The sequence below is a fragment of the Saccopteryx leptura genome, chromosome 2 (genome assembly GCF_036850995.1).
Source record: "Saccopteryx leptura isolate mSacLep1 chromosome 2, mSacLep1_pri_phased_curated, whole genome shotgun sequence".
Taxonomy (NCBI): Eukaryota; Metazoa; Chordata; class Mammalia; order Chiroptera; family Emballonuridae; genus Saccopteryx; species Saccopteryx leptura.
The window spans coordinates 24,611,219-24,638,644 of NC_089504.1; the positions used below are offsets into that span (position 1 = coordinate 24,611,219).

The 27,426-nt window shown below is 47.1% G+C and overlaps 1 protein-coding gene across 5 annotated transcripts in view; it reads right to left on the bottom strand.

The window, feature by feature from the left end:
• PALM2AKAP2 (PALM2 and AKAP2 fusion) overlaps positions 1-27,426 on the bottom strand; it is a 447,965-nt gene that overhangs the window by 206,263 nt on the left and 214,276 nt on the right. For all 5 annotated transcript variants that reach the window (XM_066367466.1, XM_066367468.1, XM_066367467.1 and 2 more), the window contains 2 exons: positions 2,679-2,793; positions 1,777-1,798 (listed from right to left, as the gene is read on the bottom strand). In XM_066367466.1, the coding sequence (XP_066223563.1) occupies positions 1,777-1,798; positions 2,679-2,793 (137 nt within the window). The remainder of the gene's footprint in view (positions 1-1,776; positions 1,799-2,678; positions 2,794-27,426) is intronic.

The window sequence follows — 27,426 nt, forward strand, 5'->3', positions numbered from 1 at the left end:
CCTGGCCCTTTATCGGGCAACCTAAGGCTGCCGCGTCCTCTTAACTATGAGGTCATGCATTCTGTCGAAAGCGACAGAGGACAGAATCACAAAGGCAATTGTCTCTGCAGCTCTTTTTAGTTTTGATCAGGGTTCTCACCACCTCTGTGAACTGCTTAGTGAGCAGATGAAAATGGTGGGAAGTAAGGCAGGCAGAAATGAGAGAGGGTCGGAGTGAAAATGAAAGGGACAGTGGCAGGACTGTATAATGAGGCTTCATGTTTGCGTGTTAACATGTCATAGAACATGTGGGTCTCTGTGCCCCGCACAGATGTCCAGGGATATGACGTGCAGGCTCCTCCCCTTCCCTAATTAGAGAGAGAATTCCAGGAAAGGTCCTGGTTTGAGAAAAGAGAGCGAGAAAAAAAAAAAAGTGAAAGCATAACAGGTCAATGTATGTGGTGACGTCAGGGGTCAGTGTCCCAAACCCCATCCCAGCCTGATGCTTCCTGCCTCGGGTCCTCCCTGGCACCAGGGAGACCCACTGCCTACCCCCTGCGGCCCCCTTTGGTCCCCCAAACAGGCTAGGCCACGTCCTCAGACCGTGCTCCACCTCCAAGCACAGAACAAGAGCCTTGATCAGGCCACACCTTAGAGAAGGTTCTAGAACTGTTGTACGTATTCCCCCTGGAGTCTTTGCTGGCTTAGGCCTGCCCACATGCGCTGGGAGTATGTGGTTTAATTTAATACCTTCCCAAAGGTCACCCGGGAAGACAAAATCCAGATCCTCTGCTTTCTACTTGCTGAAGGGAAATATTAAAAACAAAACAAAACAAAACATAATACTTTTTTATTTCTGAGTCAGAATTCTCCTTAGTGCAAGTATCTTTGCTCATCTAGAAGACTACATTACCCCTCTCCGCATTTTAAAATCTTTTCCTATAACTTCCCAATGCCAGGAAAACACTGATGTGAACTCTTATTCTGGCTTCAGCTATCTTCTCAGTGTAGAGGTTGAATTTGTAAGACCCAGGTGCGCAGACAGGGCCTGGGCCTTCCAACCAGTCTGTCATGTTGCTGCAGGTCTAGCTGAGGGCCAGTGTGAGTGGGAACTGAGATTAGGGGAGCAAGGGGAATAATGAAAAGCGCACAACCCCAAGTTCATCGCCGTGGCCCTAGGGAAGGGGAGTGGGGGGCAGGGGCAAGGAGGGGGCGGGAGCAGGAGGAAGGCCCGTCCTGCCAGGATGGGGGCAGGGAGTCAGGGCCTGCTCCCACACCTCCAGCGCTCAGGGCCAATGACCCCCCCACAGGGAGAAAAGTTCTGCCCAGCCCCGCCTCCCTGGAAGGCTGGAGAAACTGCTGTTTCCTGAATCAAAGAAAAACCAGAGGCCTTAGAAATGTTTCCTAAACACCGGATAGTGGCCTTCTGATGTGTGTCGTGACCCAGAGACCTAACACCAGCACGGATGAGCATCTTCCTGCCTGAGGTCTGGTCCTGATTTTAACTCTCTTTGCTGAGCATCTTTCAAGAACTTTGGGGACTGGGCGGGAAGAACAGCCAGGCCAACTGCATAAGACTAGAGACAGTGAGTCGAGAGATGGTCCTTGAACAAGAAGCTGAGGAGACGCGGGATGCGATGCAGGCTTCATCCGTGCCCTGCAAACAGTGCCGCTCTTTCTTTCTGATGTGTTACCAGCCCACGCACCGCGTCTCCCGCTGAGCCTGTGTCAGTACAGCTAAGCTGACCGGGAGGAAAGCATTCATCTACAGGTGGGGCGGAGAGCGCTTACACTTACCTCCATCCGTACTGGAGAAGCTCTGTGGAAACAAAAGCAGGGCGGAGCGTTACTACAGGTGGGAGAAGACAAACCCTCCTCCGGTCCCCCTGTCCTTCTGCCCCAGGCCCAGGTCCAGATTCTGACTGTGACGGGCTAACCCACTGTGCTCTTTCCTCCAGGGAAATCTGTTTGGGATCCTGCAATGCAGGGGAAAGGTTTACCATTCCCACTTTTGACCGAAGGTGAGATATACTTCGATTATTCAGCAAATCCCCACGGTTGTGTTGGAGAAGTGATGTCAGAAAATCCCACCTTATAATTCATTCGTTTAGATAGCTTTCCTGTGGCTGAGGGGTCCCCGTGGAAACGGGGGTTCTGAAATAGAGAGCAAGTCCTAAGATATTCGGAGCCTACCAGCTTTACAGACTCTCTCCTCTGCTCCCGGCCCCGTCTGTCTTCATATACAGTAAAATCTCACGTATTTTCACTTTATTTTTCGAACTCATGCTCATTTGGTATGGTTTTGCCTCTGGTATTTTTTTAAATAAAGAAAAGACTTAGATGAAAGCCACTGGAGCATGTTTAATTTGCTTAATAAGAATTGGTTTTAGGATTCTAGAGTCCAACAGAAGATGACTTTTCAGGCATTAGACATATAAAGGGTTTGGACTTTGGTAGATGGGGTTGATTTAGTGACTCTTCCCTGGGCCTCCTCGGCAGGCCGAGTGGTCCCAGAGGACAGGTCACCCTCGGCTTCAGACGCGGCACACTGTCCTCACACAGCTGCCCCTCGTTTCCGGGGGGTGTGGCTCAGCTTCCTGCTCAGTGCCAACTGGCCCTTTCTCCAGCCGGCATGGCTGCACCCGAGCTCCCTGCGCCCCCAGGGTATAACTTAGAGGAACCACAGGCGCTTCCTTCACCTTCTGAAAGTCCTGGAAGGATTTTTCCGTCTCCTTTAGTTTCTCCAGGATGACTTGCTCTTTGGCAGATATCTGGGACTCTTCACTTTCTAGCGCTTGTATTTCCTGCTCCAGCCTGGAAAACACACAAACAGAGGACAGGTTACTTTGTCGTGCTGCCATCCCAGGGCCAGAGAGCAGCAGCTCCTTCCGGCGGGGCGACTTCCTGCTCGTCTCCGGTGTCCCTTCCACCGAGGTACGAGGCCCAGGTTGTACGTGACAGCGCGCCCCCTGTGTTCTCTGCTCTGCCGCTGAGCTGCCGTGGGTCAAAGGAAAGCCACCCAGAGCTACTGCCGCCAGGTCACCGCCGCCGCCTTGCCACCTCCTCTCCAACTCAGCCTACATGTTCCTAATTTGGAGGTAGCTGTTTTTATAGAGCAGAGGACATACTAGCCGAAGGAACACGGCCTCCTATTTTCCTGGCTACCTTGGAGTCGCTGCTCTTCTATTTGGTTGGCCGAAGGGTCAAGAGCCAATCTCACTCCGAGGAAACATGCTACCAAGAAATGGCTGGTGGCCAGCACCCTAGAGAGCCTGCTGTCATCTTTCTCTGTCACCCAAAGAAGAGGAGCTGAATGGGACTGGTCCAGGAGTCCCTACTCTTCACAAAAATGAGGGGGTATTTTAGTGCTTCCTATTCATTTCGAAACATCCCCTAGCTTTTGTGAGCAGGATCTATTTTCCAAAAGGGAAACTTCAGCACTGCCTGGAGACTCTGGGAATATTCTAGACAACAGTTCTGATTTGGGGGAAGTCTCAGCAGCGGAATTCTTTCAATGAAATGATAATAATAACTTAACTTTTATTAAGCACTAAGTCTGTTCCAGGAACTGAGCTGAGAATTCACATGGTTTATTTGATTTTACCTTCCCAATGACCCTGTGAGTAAGGAGTCCCCGTCTTACAGATGAGATCATTAAAACTTGACAAGGGACTAGTTTGCTGTTGCTGAGCCTCTAAGCAAGAATTCAAGCCAGGATGTCAAACTCGAGACCCTGCTCCTAACCATTGTGCTGTACTCTTAAACAGGCTCACAGTATTTCATATATTCCTGCCTTGTTTCTTTATTTTTTTTTTTAAGTGAGAGGAGGGGAGATAGTGAGATAGACTCTCACATGTGCCCTAACTGGGATTCACCCAGCAAACCCCATCTGGGGCCAATACTTGAATCAACTGAGCATTTTCAGTGTCTGAGGCTGATGCGCTCAGACCAACTGAGCTATATCCTCAGTGCCCAGGGTTGATGCTAAAACTATCAAGCCAGTGGCTGCAGGAGGGGAAGCCAGAGAGAAGGGGGGGAAAGGGGAGAGAAGCAGATGGTTGCTTCTCCTGTGTGTCCTGACTGGGAATCGAACCTGGAATGTCCATACGCAGGACCAATGCTCTATCCACTGAGTCAACTGGCCAGGGCCATATTCCTGCCTTGTTAAACACAGAATATGTTGGCATACCAGGGTGGCACTGTTATGCAGCAATGCCTTTGGGGTTACGAAGGGATGGATGTTCCTTGTAGATTATGGTGCTTCCTAAATTATTTGGTCTAAATTAATTTGTTCACTCATTCATTCAATTTTGCTTTTGGTCTCTTTCCCCTCTGCCATGCTGGAGGCTTTGCTGCAGGGTCTGTGGCTGCCTATGTTAGCCCTCTCCCTCACACTTACTCCCTTCCATCTTCTGATCTGCTGCTGGAAACAGCCTAGCCAACTCTATGAGACTAAGACCTACCACAAGACATAGGCATGGATTTGTTTAGGGATGCCTCATACCCTGAGGCCTTTTCTGTTTTTTTTCCAGGGCATCAGAAAAATAACCTCTGGAAGGATGAGGCTTTGCAGCAATTACTTCGGGTTATGCAGACAGACCCTATGCATAGTTGCTCCCCTCCGAAAAAAATACTGTTTCAGATATTCTTACCATTTCACTCACAGTAAAAGCAGAAGTCCTTAAATTACTTAAATGCCCTAAGTACTAGGAGGCTAGTACCTATATGGTCTCCACTCTTACCAACACGCCTATTTCACTTACAATTTAGGCAAACAGAGCTACCTCCCCCCCCCAAATGTTCCCCTCCTCCAAGAAACCCATCTCAAAACCCAAACCATTCTTAGAGTCTCTGCTCAGATACTACCCACCCTCCGAGGCTTTCCTAGATTCACCACCAAGAAATAACATCACCTCCTCTGAACATTTAATGGTACATTACTTTGGTATCGGCAGTCTCATCAAGCCTACTATATATATGTTAGCCCAGCGGTTCTCAACTGAGGGGATACTTTGTCCTCTAGGAGATACTGGGCAATGTCTAGAGATATTTTGGTTGTCCGTAATTCAAGGAAAGTAGAGCTGGTGCTACTGGCATTTAGTGGGTAGAGGTCAGGGATGGTGCTAAATGTCCTGCAATGCACAAGATGTCCCCCGCCCCCCAACAAAGAATTATCTGACCCCAAATAGCAATAGTGCTGAGGTCTGGTAACTCTGTTGGAGCACAGATAAATGATTAATTTTCCCTACTAGATTGTAAATTCTTCATGGAGAGGACAGAAATGCTCAATACAAGTATGCTGAATGAATGAAAGATGCTGAACCCAGTGACAAAAAGCCATGATTCAACCACGGTGAGAACCTTCAGAATATCTGAAACCAGGGTGAATTCTTCAGCAAGCTTTGACTCAGGAGAGGCTGGGTGTGGGCTGCATCATAAAGAAAATTTGAGGAGAGGGAGGCCAAGGAACATAGATATTAAAGAAAAAAATATAAAATCCCTTTGCCATTCCTAGTGTAGAGCAAAATCTTCTATACACACCTGTGCAAACTACTTGGGGGGTGGGATTAAGAGATGTGTGTGTGGAATAGGGGTGGCACATATGAAATAGCTGAATGATCTAGAAACTGAACTAGTTCAAGGGGTAAAGGAGCTCTGGCTAAAAGCTTCTGGGAAATACGGGATGATAGTCCCAGCCAGGGGTCCTTTGAGCAGATTTCATCTGAATCTCACACAGTACCTCAGCAGGTATGTAGGATAATGGTAGAGACTATTATTCTCAAATATATTCCCTCCCTTTCTCCTTCACCTCCGTGGGAAGAGTATATTCGTCCCTGACCCACTGGTGTTGTGACCTGCATTAGCCAGTGGGATGTTAGCAGACACAACACAAGCAGAGGCTTGAAGTAAGTTTGCCTGATCGGGTTTGTTCTCTTGTGCCTCCACTAGTGGGCAGTATCTGGGTAACTGCTGTCCCTTCAGCCTGAGCCCCTGAAAGGACACATGGGGAGTAGACTGGAGCCCACCCCAGAGTCGGGAGCCATGCCTAGTTGGACCTGCACCCTAAATCAGAGCAGTTCAGCTGAGGCCCGCCTGGGTCAACAAACACCCAGTCTATTCACAGAAGTAAGGACAAGATAAATGATGTTTGTTTTAAATCACTGGGTTTAAGAGTCGTTTGTCATAAAGTACTATGGTGATGACAGCTAAGTGATATAGCTCAAATATATAGTAATATAGTACAGAGATATATATTATGTGCATGTAAAATATGATATATATATATATATGTGAGTATGACTCCTAATTATATATACATAGATATATAAATATACCAATAGTCCCTGAAGATAAAAGATTAGAAAGAAGCTAAGCCACCCTTGTCCCTCTTCCCCTCCTCAGAAAACTCTGAAGGACACAGGGCACCCTTCATGAGGATGAAGATTAGAACATAGGAAAATACCCAAGGTACATAATTGTCTCTGGGTAATGGAATATTGGGTGATTTTAATTTCATTCAACATGTTCCCAAATTATTTTTTAAAATTCATGCACTCTTTAAGCAGAATAAAAACAATAAATCGCTTTCTTAAACTGCCTCCTTCGGCCTGGTGCAGAGAAGGAGCCCCTCACGGCTGTGGTGCAGGGGAGGAACCAGGTCCTCAGCCTCATGGCTGTGGTGCAGGGGAGGAGCCCTTCACGGCTATGGTGCAGAGAAGGAGCCCCTCACGGCTGTGGTGCAGGGGAGGAACCAGGTCCTCAGCCTCACGGCAGTGACAGGGCTCAGGGGTGCACACCAACACCATCTGCCGTCAAGTCAACCAGTGTTTATGGAGCGTGTGTGGCTGGACTTCTGTAGGCAATGCAGGGGATTCTAAAATAAGCACGACTGTGTTAAAAATGGCTGACTTTAAAAAAGAAAGAAAGAGGCCCTGGCCAGTTGGCTCAGTGGTAGACCATCGGCCTGGCATGTGGAAGTCCTGGGTTCGATTTCCAGTCAGAGCACACAGGAGAAACAACCATCTGCTTCTCCATCCTTCCCCTTCTCTTTCCTCTCTGTCTCTCTCTTCCCCTCCTGCAGCCAAGGCTCCATCGGAGCAAAGTTGGCCCGGGCGCTGAGGACGGCTCCATGGCGTCCGCTTCAGGCGCTGGAATGGCTCCGGCCGCAACAAAGCAACGCCCCAGATGGGCAGAGCATCACCCCCTGGTGGGCATGCTGGCTGGATCCCGGTCAGGCACATGCAGGAGTCTGACTGCCTTCCCACTTCTAACTTTGGAAAAATACAAAAAAAAAAAGAAAGAAAGAAAGAGAGGGAGAGGAGGGAAGGAGGGAGAGAAAGAAGGAGGAAAGGAGGGAGGGGAGGAGGGAGAGAGGGAGGGAGGGAGGGAAGAAGGAAGAAAGGAAGGAAGGAAGGAAGGAAGGAAGGAAGGAAGGAAGGAAGGAAGGAAGGAAGGAAGGAAGGAAGGAAGGAAGGAAGGAAGGAAAAGAAAGACTCCAAGTAATTTGCTTCTTCTGGTGGAGCAGCCTCAAGTCCCCAAGTGGTTCAGAATTCTCTGTGACCTGATGCCCACTGGCTGGCCCTATGGGTTTCAGGGTTCTCAGCTATATAGTTCAAGTGCTAAAGATTTAGGTCACGATACTGAGTAACTGAGAAGGAACAGAGAGAGAGAGAGAAAAAAAAAAGTAACGAAACTAGACTTTTGAGATAAGACCTGAGTTTCACCCGAAGGAAACGAATGCGGGAAATGGACAGTGGATGGAAGTCTAAGCGAGTCAGACCCAGTAGCAGATTTCTCTGCAGACGCACAGGTGGGCCTGGGCCAGGTCCTGAGGGCGCCGGCCAGGGCAGGCTGCTATTCTTCCCTTGGAGCACCTGAGTCCTCGGGGCTGAGGAGCATTCCAAGGCACAGTGTTATGGGTTAACAAGAGTCATCCCAGCCTGGCTAGAAATGCCACTGTTTTACAGTTTCAAGTCTGAAATCTAATGCACTCTTCCCTGGAGGAGCCGAATAGGATCTTGCTGAGCTAAAAATAAAGAATGGGCAGGAAGTGTAATTTATACACAAGGTTAATTGAGGCTGAGACAGGTGTATGTAACAACAGTCTCGGACCAGCTAGCTCGGCTTCTTCCCAGTCAAAAGCAGACTGTAATGGGCGGTAAGAAAAGGTGACAAACTGCAGCTGTGTAGGTTTAATTTACTGGAGATGAAGTTGCAGTCATGGCCAAATGGTCTCATAAAGTCTACCTAACCCCAACAGACCTTCCACACGGGAAGTACAAAGGATCTACGGCTCTGGGAAGTGCACTGATCATTCTCTCATTTCAAAATCCATTTACGCATCCATCCATCCAACTTTTTGCAGACATCTCTCTCTACCAGACACTGCATCGAGCATCAAGGACAGAGAGCTAAATCAGCCACAGTGTCTGCGCGGGAGGGCTCTTGGTCAAGTGAAAAGAACAGCCAGGTAAACATATAAATTATACTGCAGCCCTGAAATAGCCACCACAAAGGAAAGAACGATGTGTTACGGAAGCGTCAGATCTGCCTGGGAACATGGCGGGACTCCAAGTTGCCTGCCCAGTATCTATCCTCTCCTTCCTCCACGCTAACAGAATCTTTCTTTACTGGGAGTGGCAAGTGTGCTCAGCTGAAATGTACCCCTCCCAGCTTCCACTGCAGAGAAGGGTGGCCACAGGACGGCTCTGACCAATGACATAGATGTAAGTAAAACTGTTGGGGGAGACTTCTGGGAAACGTCCTTAAAAGGAGGAAGGTTGATTTCAGTGGCATATGTCCTTTGCCCTTTCCCTTCTTCCTGCCTGCAGGGACCTGGTGCTAGAGCGATGGATTAGTTTCTGATAGTTGCCATAACAACAACCACAAACATAGTGGCTTCCAACAAGGTAAGTTTACTGTCTTGCATTTCTGTGGGTCAGAAGTCTGACGTGAGTGTCACCAAACTAAAATCAAGGAGTTGGTAGAGTTGTGTCCCTTCTGACAGCTCGGGGGAGAATCTGTTTCCTGCTTCTTAGGCTCCCAGAGGGCACCCGCAGTCCTTGCCTCGTCCCCTTCCTCCATCTTCACAGCCAACAATAATGCATCTCTGACCATTCTTCCCCAGTCCCATCTCCCTCTGACTCTCTTCTGTTGCCTCCCTCTTCTACTTTAAAATATAAATAGATATATGATAGATAGAAAGATAGATAGATAGTTTCTAGAAAGAGATAAGGAGAGAGAGACAGAAATACAGATTTGTTCCTGTGTGTGCCCTGACCAGGGATCGAACCCACAACCTCTGCACACCAGGATGATGCTCCAACCAACCAAGCTATTTGGCCGGGGTCCTCTTCCTCTTTCAATAATTCTTATGATTACATTGGGCCCACCCAATTGTCCAGAATACTAATCTCCCTATTCTGAAGTCAGCTATTTGGAGAACTTAGTTCCATTTGTAACTTTAATTCCCCTTTGACAGTATTCATAGCTCTGGAGATTAGGATGTGAACATCTTTGGGCATCCATTTCTCTGCCTGCCAGAAGGAACATGACACCAAAGGTAGAGTGGTGGTAGAGTCCATGAGGGAGTGTACTGAGGGTGTTGCACGTGCAGGAAGAGAGCAACGGCCTGGGTTCTGGACGGCATCACGCACTAACTGCACCAGCTCTGTTGGCTCCAGATTTCTCGTTATGAATTGGAGCCGCTGTTGTGATTACAGCTGAATCCAACTGATCCCCGGTGGTGAGAAGACCCTGACTGAGCCAGTGATATGCTGGCTGGGCCCTGAAGGCTGAAGTCACCAGTTGGAAAAGAGAAGAAAATGTGCCAGGAGAGGAGACAGCATGGGCCCAGGCCAGAGTATCATACGTGCCTACTCTCACGCCTTGCACGGCGTGCGGGGCGTGCGGCCTTGCATGGCCTTCTGAGCCACCGCATGCCGAACTCTCCAGTTGACATGGCTCAGCACGATGCTTCAGAGAGCCCCCCAACATTCCCGTCCCTCCCCCCCATAGCTCACTTTGTGCTTTCACTCTGCTGTGCCCACCCTGGCCCCGAAATACCTGGCCTGCCAGGACCTGCTGGGGACCTACCCTCCTTCCTCTGCAGTGAGAGAAAATAAGGTTCAAACAAAGAAACAAGAGAACAAGAGAGGCTGAGTGAGGCCTCTGGGCCACTGAGCCTCTGCCCACGGCTTCCCATGATCCTCTGCCATACCCTTAACCTTTCCCTTACAGGGGCCAGAGCCGCTTTCCTCTGTGTGGGTGTCTCTCAGTTGAATCCAAAAGAGTACAAGCTAACACAAACCGGGTTTCCAAGAGTCTTACCAAGTTTTTCGGACAGGGCTTTGACTACAAACTCAGATACGCTTCACTTTTCCTTCTCCATCAATAATGGCAATGGTAAATTCAATATTGTTTTTGTTGCGTAGGCATTGCTAGTCTGTAGCAACAAAAATATACTGACTAGGATTACTGAGTGTTTACTGTGTAGTATGTACAGTTCTAAGTATGCATTATGATACTTAATTTTTATAATATCCTATGAATTAAGAAAACCTTTAACTCCCATTGCACAGCTGAAAGAACTGAGACACAGAAAGGTCACTATCTGCCCAGGGTCACAGTGATAATATAGGACCAGGATGTGGGCCCTGGTACTAGAGAACCAGTATTTTATTTATGTATTTATTTATTTTGCCATTACTTTCAACCCCCTCCCTAAGATTACTTCCTCTTTTCCCTATATTTCCTCGAGAATGTATAGTGAGACACAATGTATTTTTCATGCTCACAGAACACACAGAAGGTCAGGCTAGGAGTAGAAGCCATTTAGTCTAATTGCTTTCCAGAAACATGAATCCCTGAACCGTATTCCACCCCACAGTTACCCTCCCTCTGCTTGAAATCCTCCACACACACACAGGAAACTCACCACCTCCCACGACAGCCCACACCCTCTCTGAACAGCGCTGACCAGCAGAGTGCTTGCTTACAGATTCAGGCCAAGTTCATTTCCCTGTAGCTTTTACTAATTGTCTGAGTTCTATCCCTTGGAAGTACAGAGGTCAAGTTTAGCCAATACCACGATTCATAGGAGCTCCATTCTGGAAAATGAGAAGACCCAGGGCAAATGGGGAGCATGGGTGATGGGAACTGGGGCCCAGGATTGGGGTGGGGGGCAGGGGGAAAGAGTGAAAGAGAAAAGGGGCAGTGTATGGTCAGTAGTCACCGCCGTCGTGACCATGCAGATGCAGGTTCTCATTGGATTCGGGTGGATGGTAAGGAAACAGTGGAGCCAAACAATGGTGGGCCATTCCTTTATTAACATCTCGTACTGGCCTAGGAGCAACACACACAGGGAAAACACTACCCTTTCACTCAGGGCTCCCAAAGCCACTTGTACATTATCCGGTTCCACAACCAGGAGGATCTTCTCGGGTTCCTCCTAGAATCAAAATCCTCACCAGTCTCAGCAAAGCTCACAAAGGCCCCTCACCTCTGGTTCCCCATCTGCACGTCTTCTCCCTTCTCTCTGCACAAACTCTGCAAAAACATGACTTCCTCCCTTCTCTTTCCAATACTTTCTGGCTCAAAAACCTTTCCTCCAGCAAACATTAGCAAGACAATGGCCCTTCCCAAAGAGAAAGGTAATTTGCAATTTCACAGATCACAGACCTGGCACTGCCCAGTGCCATTTTTTAACACTAAAAATGAGCAAACTTTAAAAAATACAAATTTTACAAACTCATTTGCCCAACAGGCGGGATGATCAAGAGGAAGGGGCACTTCTAGCTTCCTCACAGAATGAACTTAACGCTAAAAGCTGAGGCCAGAGGAGCAGTAAAAAAATGTCCACAATATCCTCAGCACCTTAAGTATATGTCTGAGCAAGCTCTGAGCAAGACCCGTCTATTCCTGACAATGGCGTGAGTCTTTGCACCTTTCCTCACTACTGAGGGACGTGGGCTAGGGTAGCACATGTCAGCTGTGAAGGGCACAAATACTACCGCTCAGCTAACGCGCATCTCATAAATTCTCCCAGTATAAAAGGAGATGCCGACAGACTATCCAGTGTTGCTGAATTCAGGCCTGTTCTCTTCTCTTGAACTGTCATTTCACAGCTGAGCAGTCCAGTGGGATGTCTGACTGGCCAACCGACCAAAACAAGAACACCAGGAAGAAGGCCTGCTTCTCGGAAGAGAGGAGAGCGCCCACAGCCTTATGCATCCAGCACAAGGGAAAGTGGAAGAGACCACAAGCTGGTCCCGATGTCCAGCCTCCCTGCTTTCACCATGATACAATCCCCCGGATTAACTAGGCGTGTGGCCACCCGAGGTACTGCCCACAATTCTCAGCATCTTCTGAAGCTGTGCTGGCCAAAGGGATATAGTGAAAGTATCTTGGGCCAGCTTCTAGAATCTTCTTTAGACCTCTTTCATCAGCCCTTTCTTCATCCTTCTACCTGAAATGCACATGAGAGCAGCTGGAGCTCTAACTGCCACCTTGGACTCTGAGGATAAAAACCGGGGAGGGAGAAACTGGCAGAGGCCTGGGTCCCAGAGGAATGCACAGGGCACGGCCACCAGACAGCTCTTGACTGTCTAGACACCTGTGGAGTTTTACTGCAGGGAGAAATTAACACCGTTACTGTGGGTCTCTGTTACTTATATCTATATCTAATCCTAATTAATGTAAGACATGTGCCACACTCTTAGAAATATGTTGAGTATAAGGGGCTATAGCTAATCACAGCCCAGAGCCTCAGTAATGACTCAGTAGTGGAAGAAGAAAAAAAATTGAGCAATTGCGAAGTTTGGAATTCATCATTGCTAATCATCTGTTGTAAATAGGGCTCCACAGAGCTGCACTCCACCTCCACTCCACCTCAAACCCCTGCCCCATCACGAACCTCAGCAGGGAAGCTCCCTGGCTTTGCACAATGCCAAGCATCCAGGTCATAGCATCTCTTTTGCTTGCTGTGACTGTGATGTTTGTTTGGGTCAACCTGACTCTCAGAACCTTGCCAGCTAAATTAACATCAGAAAGAGCCAAGATTGGGCTATCTGCATACTTTAAATGCCTGTCCAGCCTTGCAGTACAGTGAGCCCATCGCCCCTAAACAGAACAGTGAATACGGAGCTCACCCACTACGATAAAGCTTCAGTTAGACGGAGGGAGCAGAGGACCTATCATGTGTGGTTCAGAAGTGAGTGTGGAGACAGAGGCTCAGGTGCAGTAGCTGTTGTTTTGCCTGCCCAGAATCCCCACCACTTTCTGTTTGGGAACAAAACCCAGCTCCTTCTCCTGGAAACAATCCCTCTGTTGTTCCTTGTGGACTTGGTCAAACTACTGATCAGAGGACTCACATCCTGGCCAAAGAGTGGAAATACAACTAACCCAGTTCGACCAAACGCTGGCTCGGTAATCTGCCTCCTGAGAGGAGTGACCTAAGAATGGAGAATACTTCTGAGTGAGTCACTCCCACAGCAGGATTCTGAAACTGTCCCAGTAGTTCTTGCTGCCTGGGTCCTCACTTCTGCCTGAGACCTCATTATCTGACCCCTCCTTGCATTTTTCAAACATCTAGCCTTCTCTCTCTCGTGATCTCTCTCTATGTCTCTGTCTTAATATCTCTGTTTCTGTATTCTCGGTAGAGCATTTGGGAACAATGACATTTGTTTTCAGACAAATAGATGCTACAACGTTCACTTTCCATATTTCAGGAAGACAGTGTATTTGTTTCTATGGCACTTCCCAAATATTATCCATTTGTGACTCAAGTTGCAAGGAAACAGCTTCCTTTTATTTAGATAAGTATACCTGGAATCACTGCACATCATTTGGTATTTTACTGCGAAAAGAAAAAGTTCAGGGCCCTTCAGTAAACAAAGGATTTCCACTTCTCCTTATGAAAGGACGGGACCTTCCTTGACTGCAAAGTGTCAATGGAAACTCCAGCTCATTTCATTTTTCTTCTACGTCATCACTGAGACAGAAATATGGCAAAGAGGAGAATGGACCCTTTAAGAGTTCCTAAAATACAGCTCATATCCCTTTCCCTTGTCTCCACCGCCTTCTTCCCGCATTTCATCAAACTGCCTTGGCTGGAAGTTCACAGCCTCTGTGCTCTGCTCTAACCCTTGTCCAGCCTCACACCTTCCCCTGTGTTCCAGCCAAAAGAGATTGCTTGTGCTCTGTGGCAAAGCCAGGAATGAGTCCCCACTCCCACCTCCATCTACTGATAACACACCAAATAACAAAGACCAAACCAAACTCCATCTTTTTGTAGAAATGTTTTCTTTAAGTCCCTCAACCTAATGCGTTCACTCCCTCCAAATCCCCAAGCATTTCCAGCCCTCGTAGGTACCTGGGACACCCCACCTGGTATTAGAGTTAAAAATATATTTTTTTCTCCACAAACTATACTCCCCCTCCCAAGTATCGGCTTATTGAGAGGCAGCACTATATTTTATTTTACTGTTGTGTCTCATATTCTTTCCTGAACATATTTGTTGAAAGGATAAAAAAGCAAGCTAAAGCAAGAACACACCTTTAAAGGATTCTATTGTGAAACTAGCTTGAAAGTAGTGATATCGGCCCTGGCCGGTTGGCTCAGCGGTAGAGCGTTGGCCTGGCGTGCGGGGGACCCGGGTTCGATTCCCGGCCAGGGCACATAGGAGAAGCGCCCATTTACTTCTCCACCCCCCCTCCTTCCTCTCTGTCTCTCTCTTCCCCTCCCGCAGCCAAGGCTCCATTGGAGCAAAGATGGCCCGGGTGCTGGGGATGGCTCCTTGGCCTCTGCCCCAGGCGCTAGAGTGGCTCTGGTCGCTGCAGAGTGATGCCCCGGAGGGGCAGAGCATCACCCCCTGGTGGGCAGAGCGTCGCCCCTGGTGGGCGTGCCAGGTGGGTCCCGGTCGGGCGCATGCGGGAGTCTGTCTGACTGTCTCTCCCCGTTTCCAGCTTCAGAAAAATACAAAAAAAAAAAAAAGTAATGATATTAAGTATAATTTTTCAAATCTTGGTTTGGTTTTGCTACTTTCCCTCAAAATATATTAACATATACTTCTTGAGAAGAAAACACATTGACCTGACCGGTGGTGGTTCAGCGGATAAAGCACTGACCAGGAACGCCAGGGTCGTTGGTTCGAAACCCTGAGGTTGCTTGCTGAGGTCCATGGCTCTGAGCACAGGCTTGTCAGCATGGGGTCACTGGCTTGAGCAAGGGATCATCCACATGATCCCAAAGCTCGACAGCTTGAGCCCAAAAGGTCACTGGCATGAAGAGCCCAAGGTTGCTGGCTTGAGCAAGGGCAGACTGGCTGCGCCCCAGTCACGGCACGTACGAGAAGCTCAATGTACAACTCAAGTGAAAGCAACTACGAGTTAATGCTTCTCACCTTCTCTCTTTCCTATCTCTCTCTCTCTCAAAACCAAAAACAACAAAACACTGATACATTGATATTAGATTGATTTACATCTTTTTGAAAAATTTTCCCACTGATTTGAAAGAGAGAGAGAGGAAGGGACAGAGAAAGAGGGAGAAAGAGAAGTTTCAACTCGTTGTTCCACTTAGTTGTTGCATTTAGTTGTACTGTACACTCACTGGCTGCTTCTTGTCTATGCCCTGACTGGGTATCAAACTGCCACCTCAGTGTGATGCTCTACCCCTTTAGCAACCCGGCCAGGGCTGATTTATATCTTTATGTAAATGTACAGCCGGGGCATAGTAGCACTTTTCATTAATATGTTGGTTCAATCAAATTTAATCTAAAATATTTATGAACTAAAATTTCTCTCTCCATAAACTTTCCTTAGCCAATGGAAAGCAGTCTCTCCCTCCTTTCCTTGTGTATTTATTCCATCTGGAACCACATGGCTCACACCCTCAGAATCAGGGCAAGTTGATTTCCACAACAGGAAATCATTTCCAAGCTTGCATTGATTCCTTGAGAGCGATTCTTGTTTGAGTCTGTTTCATCAGAAATAAAGTTTTGATTACATGAAAGTGAGATGATCTCCTTCTAAACAGCACACTTTTCAGCAGTTTAAACCCTCCCCAAGAAATGTCTCTTTTTAGAGCAAGAGAAAAAGTCTCGTCCAGCCCTTACCTACAGCCTCTCACTTAGACACTCTCCTGAAGGCCAATGTCTCCAACTGTGCACCTGGTCTTGCACAGAGTCCTCTGGGATGGCAATCTATCAACTTCCCCCTCTCCCTTGAAGCTTCAGACTCTCTCCAAGATGCCTCCTTCCTCTTAGTCCATAAAAAAGAAAAAATCAAGCCTTGCCAGATAGCTCAGTGGGTTATAGCATTGTCTCAATGCACAAAGGTTGTGTGTCCGATCCCTGGTCATGGCACATATAGAAACAGATCAATAGACTGTGTTTCTGTCTGTCTGTCTGTCTGTCTCTCAAATCAATAAATTAAAATAAAAAAACTGTACCACAGGAACTGTGAGAAGTGGAATTAAAAAAAAATTTGAAGAATCAATTTTCTCACACTAAAAATAGGTGAACGTCTCTTGAACCTGCATCCTGTTCAAGTTACTGTTGAATCTCTCTTCCAGATTTCCCCAACACTCACCTCTTGTTGTCTCAACATCCTCACATTCCAAGTAACCCTTTGGCTTACCCCACTGTGCCCCACCCCTCACTCTGTTGTATGATATATAGTCTTGTTAAAGCCCATACTTGCCACATCTAATACTTGACTCTTCTGTAGGAATCTACTAACTTCATTTTTAAAAATCTTGTGGATCTGTCCTCCTCCCCTTTGAAGCCCATGATACCTTATTCTCCAACATGGCTTCTCTTATCCTATTTCATCAAATGTTCATTTAGTTCACTGTTCTTCTTGTTCCACATTCTATCCCTGGCTAATCACGTCCAGCCTTGTGCTTTAATTCCTACCTACATACTGACATCTATCCAACCCACATCTTTAATTTCTCCCCTGAACTCCACTTCTCTATACAATTTCATTTTCTTTAAAAAAGTTTTTTTTTAATTTATTGAGAGAAAGAAAGAAAAGAAGGAGGAAGAAAGAGAGAGAGAGAAACATCTACTAGTTGTTCCACCCATCAATACATTCATACATTGATTCTTGCATGTGCCCTGACCAGAGAGATCAAACCTGCGACCTTGGTATATTAAGACAATGTTCTAACCAACCAACTGAGCTACCAGGCCAAGGCAACAATATTTTCAATGTCTTCTCCCTGATGTGTTATAGATACTTAACACCCAACATATGCAAGACCAAACTCATCTTTCTGCATATAGCTGTTCCTCCCTCTGGCATTGTTTAGCTCAGTTTTTTTGTTTGTTTGTTTGTTTGTTTTTGGGTTTTTTTGTGTTTTTTTTTTGTATTTTTCTGAAGCTGGAAATGGGGAGAGACAGTCAGACAGACTCCCGCATGTGCCCGACCGGGATCCACCCGGCACGCCCACCAGGGGCAACGCTCTGCCCACCAGGGGGCGATGCTCTGCCCCTCCGGGGCGTCGCTCTGCCATGACTAGAGCCACTCTAGCGCCTGGGGCAGAGGCCAAGGAGCCATCCCCAGCACCCGGGCCATCTTTGCTCCAATGGAGCCTTGGCTGTGGGAGGGGAAGAGAGAGACAGAGAGGAAGGAGGGGGTGGGGGTGGAGAAGCAAATGGGCGCTTCTCCTATGTGCCCTGGCCAGGAATCGAACCCAGGTCCCCTGCATGCCAGGCCGACACTCTACCGCTGAGCCAACCGGCCAGGGCCTAGCTCAGTTTTTGATACCCTCACCATTCTACTTAAGATGGAAGCAAGGATGTTACCTTGACCTCTTACCTGCCCCTCTCTGATAATCACCACACACATATATTAGCCATTAAGTTCTGCCAATTTGTCCCACAAATGTTTTTCATATCTCTTCCTCTTCTGCCCTATATGGCCTCTCTGCTTCTTTCTCCTAAACGCCTTCAGCAACCTTCTAACCAATTGTTCTACCTCTATCCAGACTCATCACCTTCAAATCCAGAATGTTCCTGGACACACCACAACTGCACTTTCCCGCTGAAAACCCCTCATAGACTCTGTGCCTTAAATTCCTTCACCTGACATACTTCCAGCCTCTCACTTACCTCCAGGAACAATGGGCTCCTTGTAGGTCCCTGCACACAGAGTGCTCTTTCTCGCCTCCATGCCTTTGCTCATACCTCCCCCTCTGCCCGGATTGCCCCATTTCTCTCTCTTCCCCATCCCCTAAGTAACTATTACTCATGCTGTAAGAATCTCCTTGCTGTCTTATCTCTGGGCATATTTCATCACCAAATTTATCCCATTGTATTTTTTAATCACTTTCAAAACTCCTGAGGCTAACGGCCATCTCTTCTTTATCTTTCTTTGAAAGATAAAGCATCTACTTACTTTGCTTCTAGCAAGGAACCTGGCTCAGTGAAAGTTCCCAAGAAAAATGGTTGAGTAAATACCGTGCAGTGAATGCATGAATTGTTTCTTGGCTGGAAGTGGCCTCAAGACAAACCCTTTGACACAATTCCTTCGGTCCAACATAATTCTTAAAAAAAAAAAATTCAAGCTAAGGGCAACTCAGGACTTAGTAAAAAGAACTGATTGAAAAGAAAATTGCATTACTTGCTGTCTCGGAGATCAGATAATGCTGAAGGTAACTGCTACATATCTAGACTTTGCGCTCTGTTCCCCAAATATTTCAAATTTCGCCTGACCCCGTGTTTGTGTGTATGTGTGCATTTGTGTGTGTGTGTGTAATGCACTGTTCCTATTTACTCTGGGGTTCACCTAAATAAAACCACAGGTGGAGGGCACACAGACACGCAGGAATTGGGCCAGAGTGGTGGATGGCCTCAGCAGTCATGTTGTTTTCACCCTAGGATTCTCTCTCGAGTTCATCCCTTCATGCAGGAAGCATCTGGGCTTTCCTAACTGATTGTGAAATTTGTTTATGTGGCGCATCCTCCTCCTTCCAAATCCCTGTTTATACATTGTTTGTGCCTAAATCCAGCACTCTGTGATAGTGTTGCTGCTGAGTCCGAGTGTCTCATCGGCCTCTGTGTGTGTGTGTGTGTGCTCGTGTGTGCGCGCATGTGTGCATGTGCGTGCGTGTGCATGTGTGTGCGCGTGTGTGTGCATGTGTGTGTGCACGCGCACGCCCACACAGCTTCAGCAGCAGCTTTTACAAATGCTCATATTGGGTACATTTTTGCCTGTTCTCCATATTGGAGGTTACTCTGGGGAGATTGATGGAGTGTTCAAGATACTTGAGTTAGTATCTTAATGAGTCCTGTATTGAAAAAGAAATTATTTAATGTCTAACAGTCATCGCGGTAAAATTAGCTAACATTCATTGAGCATTTACCATTGGACATTACACAACCTGCTAAATGGTTTGTAAACATTATTCAGTCTCTGAAATCTGCAAAGCAACTGCTGCCACACGTGATAGATGACAGACCTGAGGTGGAGAGAGTTGGGTCTCCTGTGACCCGGTGGCAGTTAGGGGCAGAGCTGGGATTTAGACCCAGGTGGCCTCTTGTGGGAGCCTAGGACATTAGACTGCCCTGCGCAAGTGAAACCGTTCCACTTTCCAGTATGTAATATTTTCCCCAACATCTTGGATCAAATATTGCCGCTCCGGTTGAGGCATGAGCAGATTGGGAGGCCCCCCTCCCCCAACATCCTTGCTTCAGTTGGGCCTTGGCACGGAACAAAAAACGGTTTGGAAGCCATTGCTCGTGTGAGTGTGGCAAGTATCCGTGTATTACTTTGGTTCCCACTGTGCCTACAAGAGTGCTTCGTATACAGCTGGCGCTCAATCCACAGGAATGCAGTTCTGAACGGGAGCCTCCCCCGCCTGCGGCCACAGCCTGGGCTTCCAGGAGCGGCCTGGACAGGCCACCAAAGGATAAGCAGCTCCTCCGGCCTTTAAGCCCCAGAAGGGAGAATGTTTTCTATCTGGAAGGCACAGGTGACAGCTCAGTTGAGCCCCAAGTAGACACTCAGGAGGAGGCTAGCTTAGGGGGCAGTAGCCGGGGCTGGGAGGCTTGGTTATCTGAACGGTCTCTCCTAAAGGGACCTCCCTCTTAGGTTTTGTTTCTTTCTCATCATGTTTTCCATGCATGACACGACCAGAGGACAGCTCCTCCTAAGTGGAGAAATTTGTCATCCCACTGGGATAATCCCAAAGTTATTCTAAGAGTTCCTGCTCAGAACAAATCAAGCCAATCAGGAAGCTACTCCGCATGGGCTGTGCCGGTTGACCGTTTCCCGCTGGGCCACTTCCTGCCATTGTTCCCCCCACGTTCTCAGAGCCCTGCCCCTTCCCCTCAGGAGCCCAGGGCTGCAATCAGGCCTTTGGGCCGGGGGCACACTAGGCTCACAGATCAGACACCTGCCTGGCAGAGAAGGGCCTGAAATGAAAATAGGGGTGGTCCCGGTCCAGCTGGCTAGGGCAGGAACCACAGCGTTTGGGTCTCTTGGGCCTTGGAAGAGAGGTTTGAAATAGTCTGGATCATTCACTAATTGCTTATCAAGCATGTGTTGAGCTAATACCGTGCTAGCTGCCCAGTCTCTCCTTTTGAGACAGTCATCATCTGATGGGGAAGGCAGGTGTAGAAACAATTACAGAACAGTGCTCAGTGGAGCTGAGACTGGAAGTCCAAAATGCAGTGGGAATGCAGAGACCAGAGCGAGACTAACTCTGCTTAGAGATGGGGCAGGGCAGGGCAGGATTGTAGGGGCTGAAACATTTCAGTAGGATATGAGGGCTGAGAAAAAGAGCATCAAGGCAGAGCGGGTTCTGAGGCCTTTTAGAAGGGCTCTGACGCAGAAATGCACAAGGAGGTTCGAGCCGGTGTGGGTGAGGACTTCTGCAGGCCTGGGTTATTCTGTGTGTGAATTCTGGGAGAGTAATGGGGGGGAAGGACCCAGGATATGATAGCGCTTGAGTGACACAATGAGTTTAGAGTTGATCCTGAAGGCAACAGGAGAGCATTTCAGTTTCTTATTTATCTCTCTGTTTATTTGTTTGTTTTAGTAGAGTGATGAGAGTAGCCTTGTTCTAGAAAGGCCACACTGGCAGGTGCACGGAGGATAAATGTGGACAAATCAAAGAGGGACAGAATGAAAGCACAGGGACCAGGAGGCTGTGCTTGGTATGGATTGTTGTGGGAAGCAGAACAGGGAGGTTCCATTTATTGATTTTTATGTTGTACTGACATTGAGGGCCTTCTGAGTAGGCCTTTTCACAATACTGTGGCCCCACAGGCTGGGCTGAAAAAAAAAAAAAGAGTGACATTAAATTGTGAAACTGTAAGCAAAAGCAGAGTGAGCCAGCCCTGTGGCTAGGTTTGTGTGAGGCCTACAAGACCTTCAGCTGTCCTCTCTGGACCACGTCCCTGTGGCTTAGCAGCTCCTAGAGGTACCGGAGCGCTCCGTGTCCAGAGGAAGGGAGGACAGAAAGCCAAAGCCAGCCGTATCTGCTCCCTTTGATGACCTAGGGCAGTGACTTTCAGCAGGTGTGCCACGGCACGCTGGTATGGCACAGGAACTATGAAAACATACAATACCTGACTCTTTAGATTGTCAAATAAAAAAATTTACAACAGCCAACACAATAGCCATCTGGTGGGAATGAATAAAAATTATACATATCTTTTTGTTGGCAGATCTGCAAAAAAAAATTTTTTTTGGTGTGCCGCAGAATTTTAGTAATTAGTTTACGTGTGCCATGATATGAAAAAGGTTGAAAATCTCTGGTCTAGGGTAAAATGTTGGTCAGGACATTCATTTGAACTTTGAGGCCCTAATGTTCCAAGGATTGAAATTGTCTCAGATCCACGAGTTTCTACAAGCCCTTAGCCTGCTTGGTGAGCTGCACCAGCGCCCTCGCACGGATGCAGCAGGAAAGGCCTTACAGGGACAGACTGAGGGGTCATCAGGGAGTCTGCGCAGATGCTGGGGCATCGCCTCTCCCTTACAGCCGGAGGCTGAGTCCACACCCAACACTGCATCCTCCTTGAGTGGCTGCATGGGTTGTAGGTGCAAGGTGGTCCTGCACTGTTGGTTTCTCCCTGGCACATTCACAAGAACCTCCAGCATCTTCCTGTCATTTTTCTATGTTACAGGTACAAAAGAGACATTTGGAGGAATCTCTTCAGTGGTGCTGGTTGTTTTGAGGCAGAAGCTACCTCCCCTGGTGTTGGCTCATGCCTGCCCCCTGGTGACCTGGAGGCTGGCCAGTTAGGGACAGAATGGCCTTGGTAGATAAGCCCACCTACCCTGAACTCCTGATTTAAAGTAGTTGGGTGAGCCAATGTCCTACTGAGGCCCTGCAGAAGGTAAAGAAGTCACATACACTACATTTATTATGGGGATTTTAAAGCAAAAACTTTAAGAACTAAAAATATTTATAATGAGAAGTTCATTATTCTCTGATGAACTTTATAGACTTATCAACACTGATTCTGTTTCATAACAGTTTAGTGTATTGAAAAGTCAAATGAGAATGATGTCTATTCTGGGTTTTCAAATCCAGAAGGAAAATAGAATTTTCCTTATTCTAAGAGCCTACCAATGAGAACCCTCAGATACAAAATGATTCTCCTGTAGGGGTCACAGCCTGGTTCAGAAATTAAGCCAAATTAGAGAAGCTCTTAGACACAACATGAAAGTGGCTTACATCAATCCCAAAGAGGAAAAATGCCCTTTACAATTCATCCAGAGACTAGTGCTTTTCATCGAAGTACTTTCTCAAAGAGATGATCGGATTGGCCGTTTCAAATGGGAACTCCTGGATACAGAAATAGGAATGCATTGTATCCCAAAATGATAATTTTTAAAAACAACCCACCTCTTCTTGGTGGTTTGGGTTGTGCAGAATTGGTGGGTCATCTTCCTGTTCAGCTGCGGTCCCACCCCAAAGTTGTCCCACCACTGTCCATTATTTCTGGATCCCGAGAGTAAGGGAACACTTCCTGCTAAAAGCACAGGGAAACCTTGCTGCAACTCTACTGTAACAGAGAATTCAGGGGAGACCAGATTTGTTGCTGAAATAGTTACAGGCACATCAAAATGGGATGTCTCACTCAGAGAGGCATTATTTGTTTTTGTGTGACTGAGTGAAGAATCACAAGCCTCCTGGGCATATACAAGGGTTCTCGTATTTCCACAAAACCCATATGATTCCAGATACACAGCAGACACCTGTAAAATGCTTTAGAGCTTACATAGTCCTTCACGGCTATTAGGGATTGGTTTTTCTTCCTCTGCTGTGGATAAGAAAATTGAGAGGAAGGAGAAAAAGAAGTCAGAATCCAAAAAGTTCCTATTGCATGCAACCTGGTTTCTGCCAAGCCTCTCCTGACCGTTTTGACCAGTGGGAGGCAGCAGGGGGCAGTGCAAACCAGGATCAGGAAGTCCAGCGAGCTGCTACTTGCTGGGTGAAACCCTGGGTAAGCTCCTCACTTTTCTTAGACTTCGTTTTCTTGTCTATAAGATGGCTATACTGATGGATATGGAAAAGCTCATTCAAAGCTGTGGAGATTGAGTCATTATTCAAGATATCTCACAACACTGCGGCTATGGCATACACACTATTAAAAAAAATATTTTTTTAAATTAAAATATATATATATATTTTAATTTAAAATATTTGTTCTTCCTTTCTCTCCTAGTGCTTTTTTAAAAAACTGAATTTAAAGACTATTCTGTTAAACACTGCATGCACTGCTTTATAAGACAAACCAAAACATACTGTTTAATAAATTGACTCTGCTCTTAATCATGTGGTTTGTGACCCATTAGATTTAAGAACACCCATAGATTCTTATATTAAACAAATTATCAAGAAATGTGAATATGTTCTATCATTTGAATGCTAAAAGGAAAATTAAAGAATTGACTATTGGCTTCAAGAAGGATAGAAAATTGTGTGTGTGTGTATTGAAAGAAAATCTAAAATCTAATTCAAGTTCTCAATGTGGGAGAGTTTATGTGCTCAGGAGGTGCCATCTAGTGGCGGGTCCAATAACAGTCCACTAAAGGAGGTAGTGTGTTTGGGAATTTAGGTTTAGAAGCATCTAGGAGAAAATTGCTGTCGTTCTGCAGATTTGGTACCATGTGGTTACTTCAGAAGAGAAAGCTCAATATATCAACGTCAAAATGCCTACAACTTTGAATACTTTGTTTCTTGTTCCTGTAACAGTACATCGTTCCTAGTTCCTAGCTTGGTTGCAGAAACCTCCAGCTGAGCCATGTAACCTGTGAACCTAGCTTGTTACATGCTCTATAACAGGGAGAGAAACTTTGAGAAACTCCAGAGGTTCAAGCCTTCAGGAAACAATGGCTGGGAGTATCTATGCCATCTTCCTTGAGACCATTGCATCTATAGGAGCCACGTGCTATCAAATACCATCAATGGACTCATTGGATCCTCACATCAGTCCCCAAAATAGATACCATGCGTAGTTCCATTTTACAGATGAGGAAACTGAGGCACAATATATTAAGTAACCAGTCCAAAGCTGTAAGAAATGGTGAGGTGAAGATTCAAATCCAGTGAGATGCTTGCTCTGGGCCCTAAACCACTCTGCCTCCCACGGTGGGGGGCCAGGTCGGCCTCAGTCCTCCCTGCTGAAGGGTTCACTGGTGAATATTTAAACCTTGTGGAGAATCCACATTTCCTGTTATGGGAATTCTGTATCTAGCATCAGATTCACATTTAAGGAGGAGCAAAAAAGTACTTAGGGCTAATAACTAAGTAAAGCAAAGACGGCTGGAGAAAATTCTCATTAAGACACTTGAAAACCAGAGAAATTATATCGTTTGAAGAGAAGTCTGAAGACCCTCTTTTTTTTTTTTTTTTTTTTTTTTTTGTATTTTTCTGGAGTTGAAACGGGGAGACAGACAGACTCCTGCATGCGCCCGACCGGGATCCACCCGGCATGTCCACCAGGGGACGATGTTCCTCCCATCTGGGGCATCGCTCTGTTGCAACCAGAGCCACTCTAGCACCTGAGGCAGAAGCCATAGAGCCATCCCAAGCGCCCAGGTCAACTTTGCTCCAATGGAGCCTTGGCTGCAGGAGGGGAAGAGAGAGACAGAGAGGAAGGAGAGGGGGAGGGGTGGAAAAGCAGATGAACACTTCTCCTGTGTGCCCTGGCCAGGAATCGAACCCGGGACTCCTGCACGCCAGGCCGACGCTCTACCACTGAGTCAACCGGCCAGGGCCTGAAGACCCTCTTAATGATGTTCTTTATCCAAGCTGCACTTGGCGACACTAGATACAGGACACACTCAGAATGCAGGTGCCACCGTTCTTGAGATATGAGGATGTCCCTCTGGCCCTCTACCCGCAGGGACTGTGCCCTGAGAAAGCCACACTCCGTCCTTGCCTGACTCCATTAACACTGTCATGGCCAGGACAGCAGGACAGTGCTGGCCAAAGGAAAAGCCACTCAACTATAGACTCTCCCCTCCCTTCTTTAAAAACGGGAGACCTGTGCAGCACTCTGAGATCTTAAGTGTAGCCCTGCCTGACGGCGGAGGGACGACCAAACAAGCCCATTGTTCTCGGATGATTTTTTAACTACAGAGAGAGAGTCTTACAGAAGGAAGAGTCAAGTTTTACTTCTGCTTTCTGGGACCGAAACATCTTTCTGGTCCTCCTCCTGTTGCCTAACACAAAATTCCCAGCATGTCCCCCTGGGAGAGCAGTCTTATTCTTGTTCCTTTTTATAGATTCAGCTGGGACATCCACTGATTTTCTCAAGATCAAAACCAAGATATCTGCGTGTCTAATACTAAAACATCAGTGTCCCATGTTTAACAGAGCAGACCCCAGCAACAGCAGATTACCCCGTTGGAAAGGTCTGAGTGTATGAAACAGCTGCTCCCAAAGAAGCCATGCCATTCCAGCGCATTCATTCGGAGCGTGGGACTCCTCGTCAGGGGCTGACTTTGCTCTTCCATCAGCTGCAGGGGAGGAACGGCGGCCTGAGAGAGCACCCATGACCTGGGTTTAATTCCAAGAAGATCACTGGCCGGTTGGGTCACTCTGAGAGCCCTGTGGTCTGTCCCAGCCTCGGGTTCTACACCTTTAAGGTGAGAAGTGTGGGAAGGGTCTTAGTCTAAAGACTCTCCAAGTTTTATTTTTCTAGATCTAAAGATGACCGGTGCAAAACATGGCAATGATAATATTTATACATGTAGGCTAAAAAGTGGCCCAGGGTACATGCTCATCTCTCTGCCATTTAGTTGTTTCAAACTCTCTGTGGAAAGGACTATGGTTTTCTCCCAATCCACTGCAGACTCGTATTCGTACTAGAACTTGTCTCATGCCACATGCAAGTCACCACCGGCTGTGACAACACCCCAACTGGTCTATTCAATGAGACAGGTCCACTGATTACCCATCCTTTGGCTGTCGTGGTGATGTCAAATTATTTGTAAAGTTTCCAAACACCTCCCTGGCAACTTCTGTTCTTATCTCACCATGGACTGATAATAAACATTTGCTTAGCCAGAAACAGTCCTTGGACCATCCTTTGATTAGCACTGGGTTTAGTCATTTTCCTCTAACAGAGCAAGTCCCCTAAGGAGCAGAGCAGGGCATCACTCAGACAGCCTACACAGGGTTCTTTAAACCAGCAACTGGAAAGCATAAAAGGTGCTTAAAAAAATAATAATAACCCTCTGAGATAACTCCAGTCTCTCACCCTACTCAACCCAGTCTGCCCCACAGCTGGTCTAGTTCTTCTCAAATCCATCAATCACATTGTCCTACTTCTTCTGCCCTTGGAGTTGATCTTTTTGCACCCTGCATTTTAGCTGACAGGTTCTGGGAGGCCCTGGAGCTCCTGCTGAGGGCTTGATCACAGAAGCTGATCACAGGAAGGAAGCTGAGGGGGCGGCTGCCCCAGGGACAGAAGCTGCTCTCTCCCCCCGAAGGCAGCAGCCCCAGCTCCCAGCGCTGTGCTCCAAGCCTCCCTTTCCCCTCTGCCTGGACCTCCTGGGAGGAGGCCTGAGGCTTCCAAAGTCACCAGTGGGCTCACACGGCCAGCTGTATCTGACTTCTGAAATGGCATGCTAGGCCATTTCTGAAGTTTCTGAAAGTGGAGAGGAAGTTATGCAAAATCAAACAATTTGGGGTTATTTACATATTGTACATTGTCATAGCACTCTTTCATTTTTATAATGAAAATGAAAGCTAACATCTATTAGGCGCCAAGTCCTAGACAGATCTAAGCCCTTTGCATACATTAATTTAATCATCGCCACTACCCAATAAATTTGATCTCGGTATTTATCATTATCTTCCTTTTTATAAAAGGGGAAACTCAAGCGGAGAGAGGATAAAGGAACTTGCCGAAGATTACACAGGCAGGAGGTGGAAATCCTGGACTTGAACTCAGCAAATATAATGTTGATTATAGGCCTACA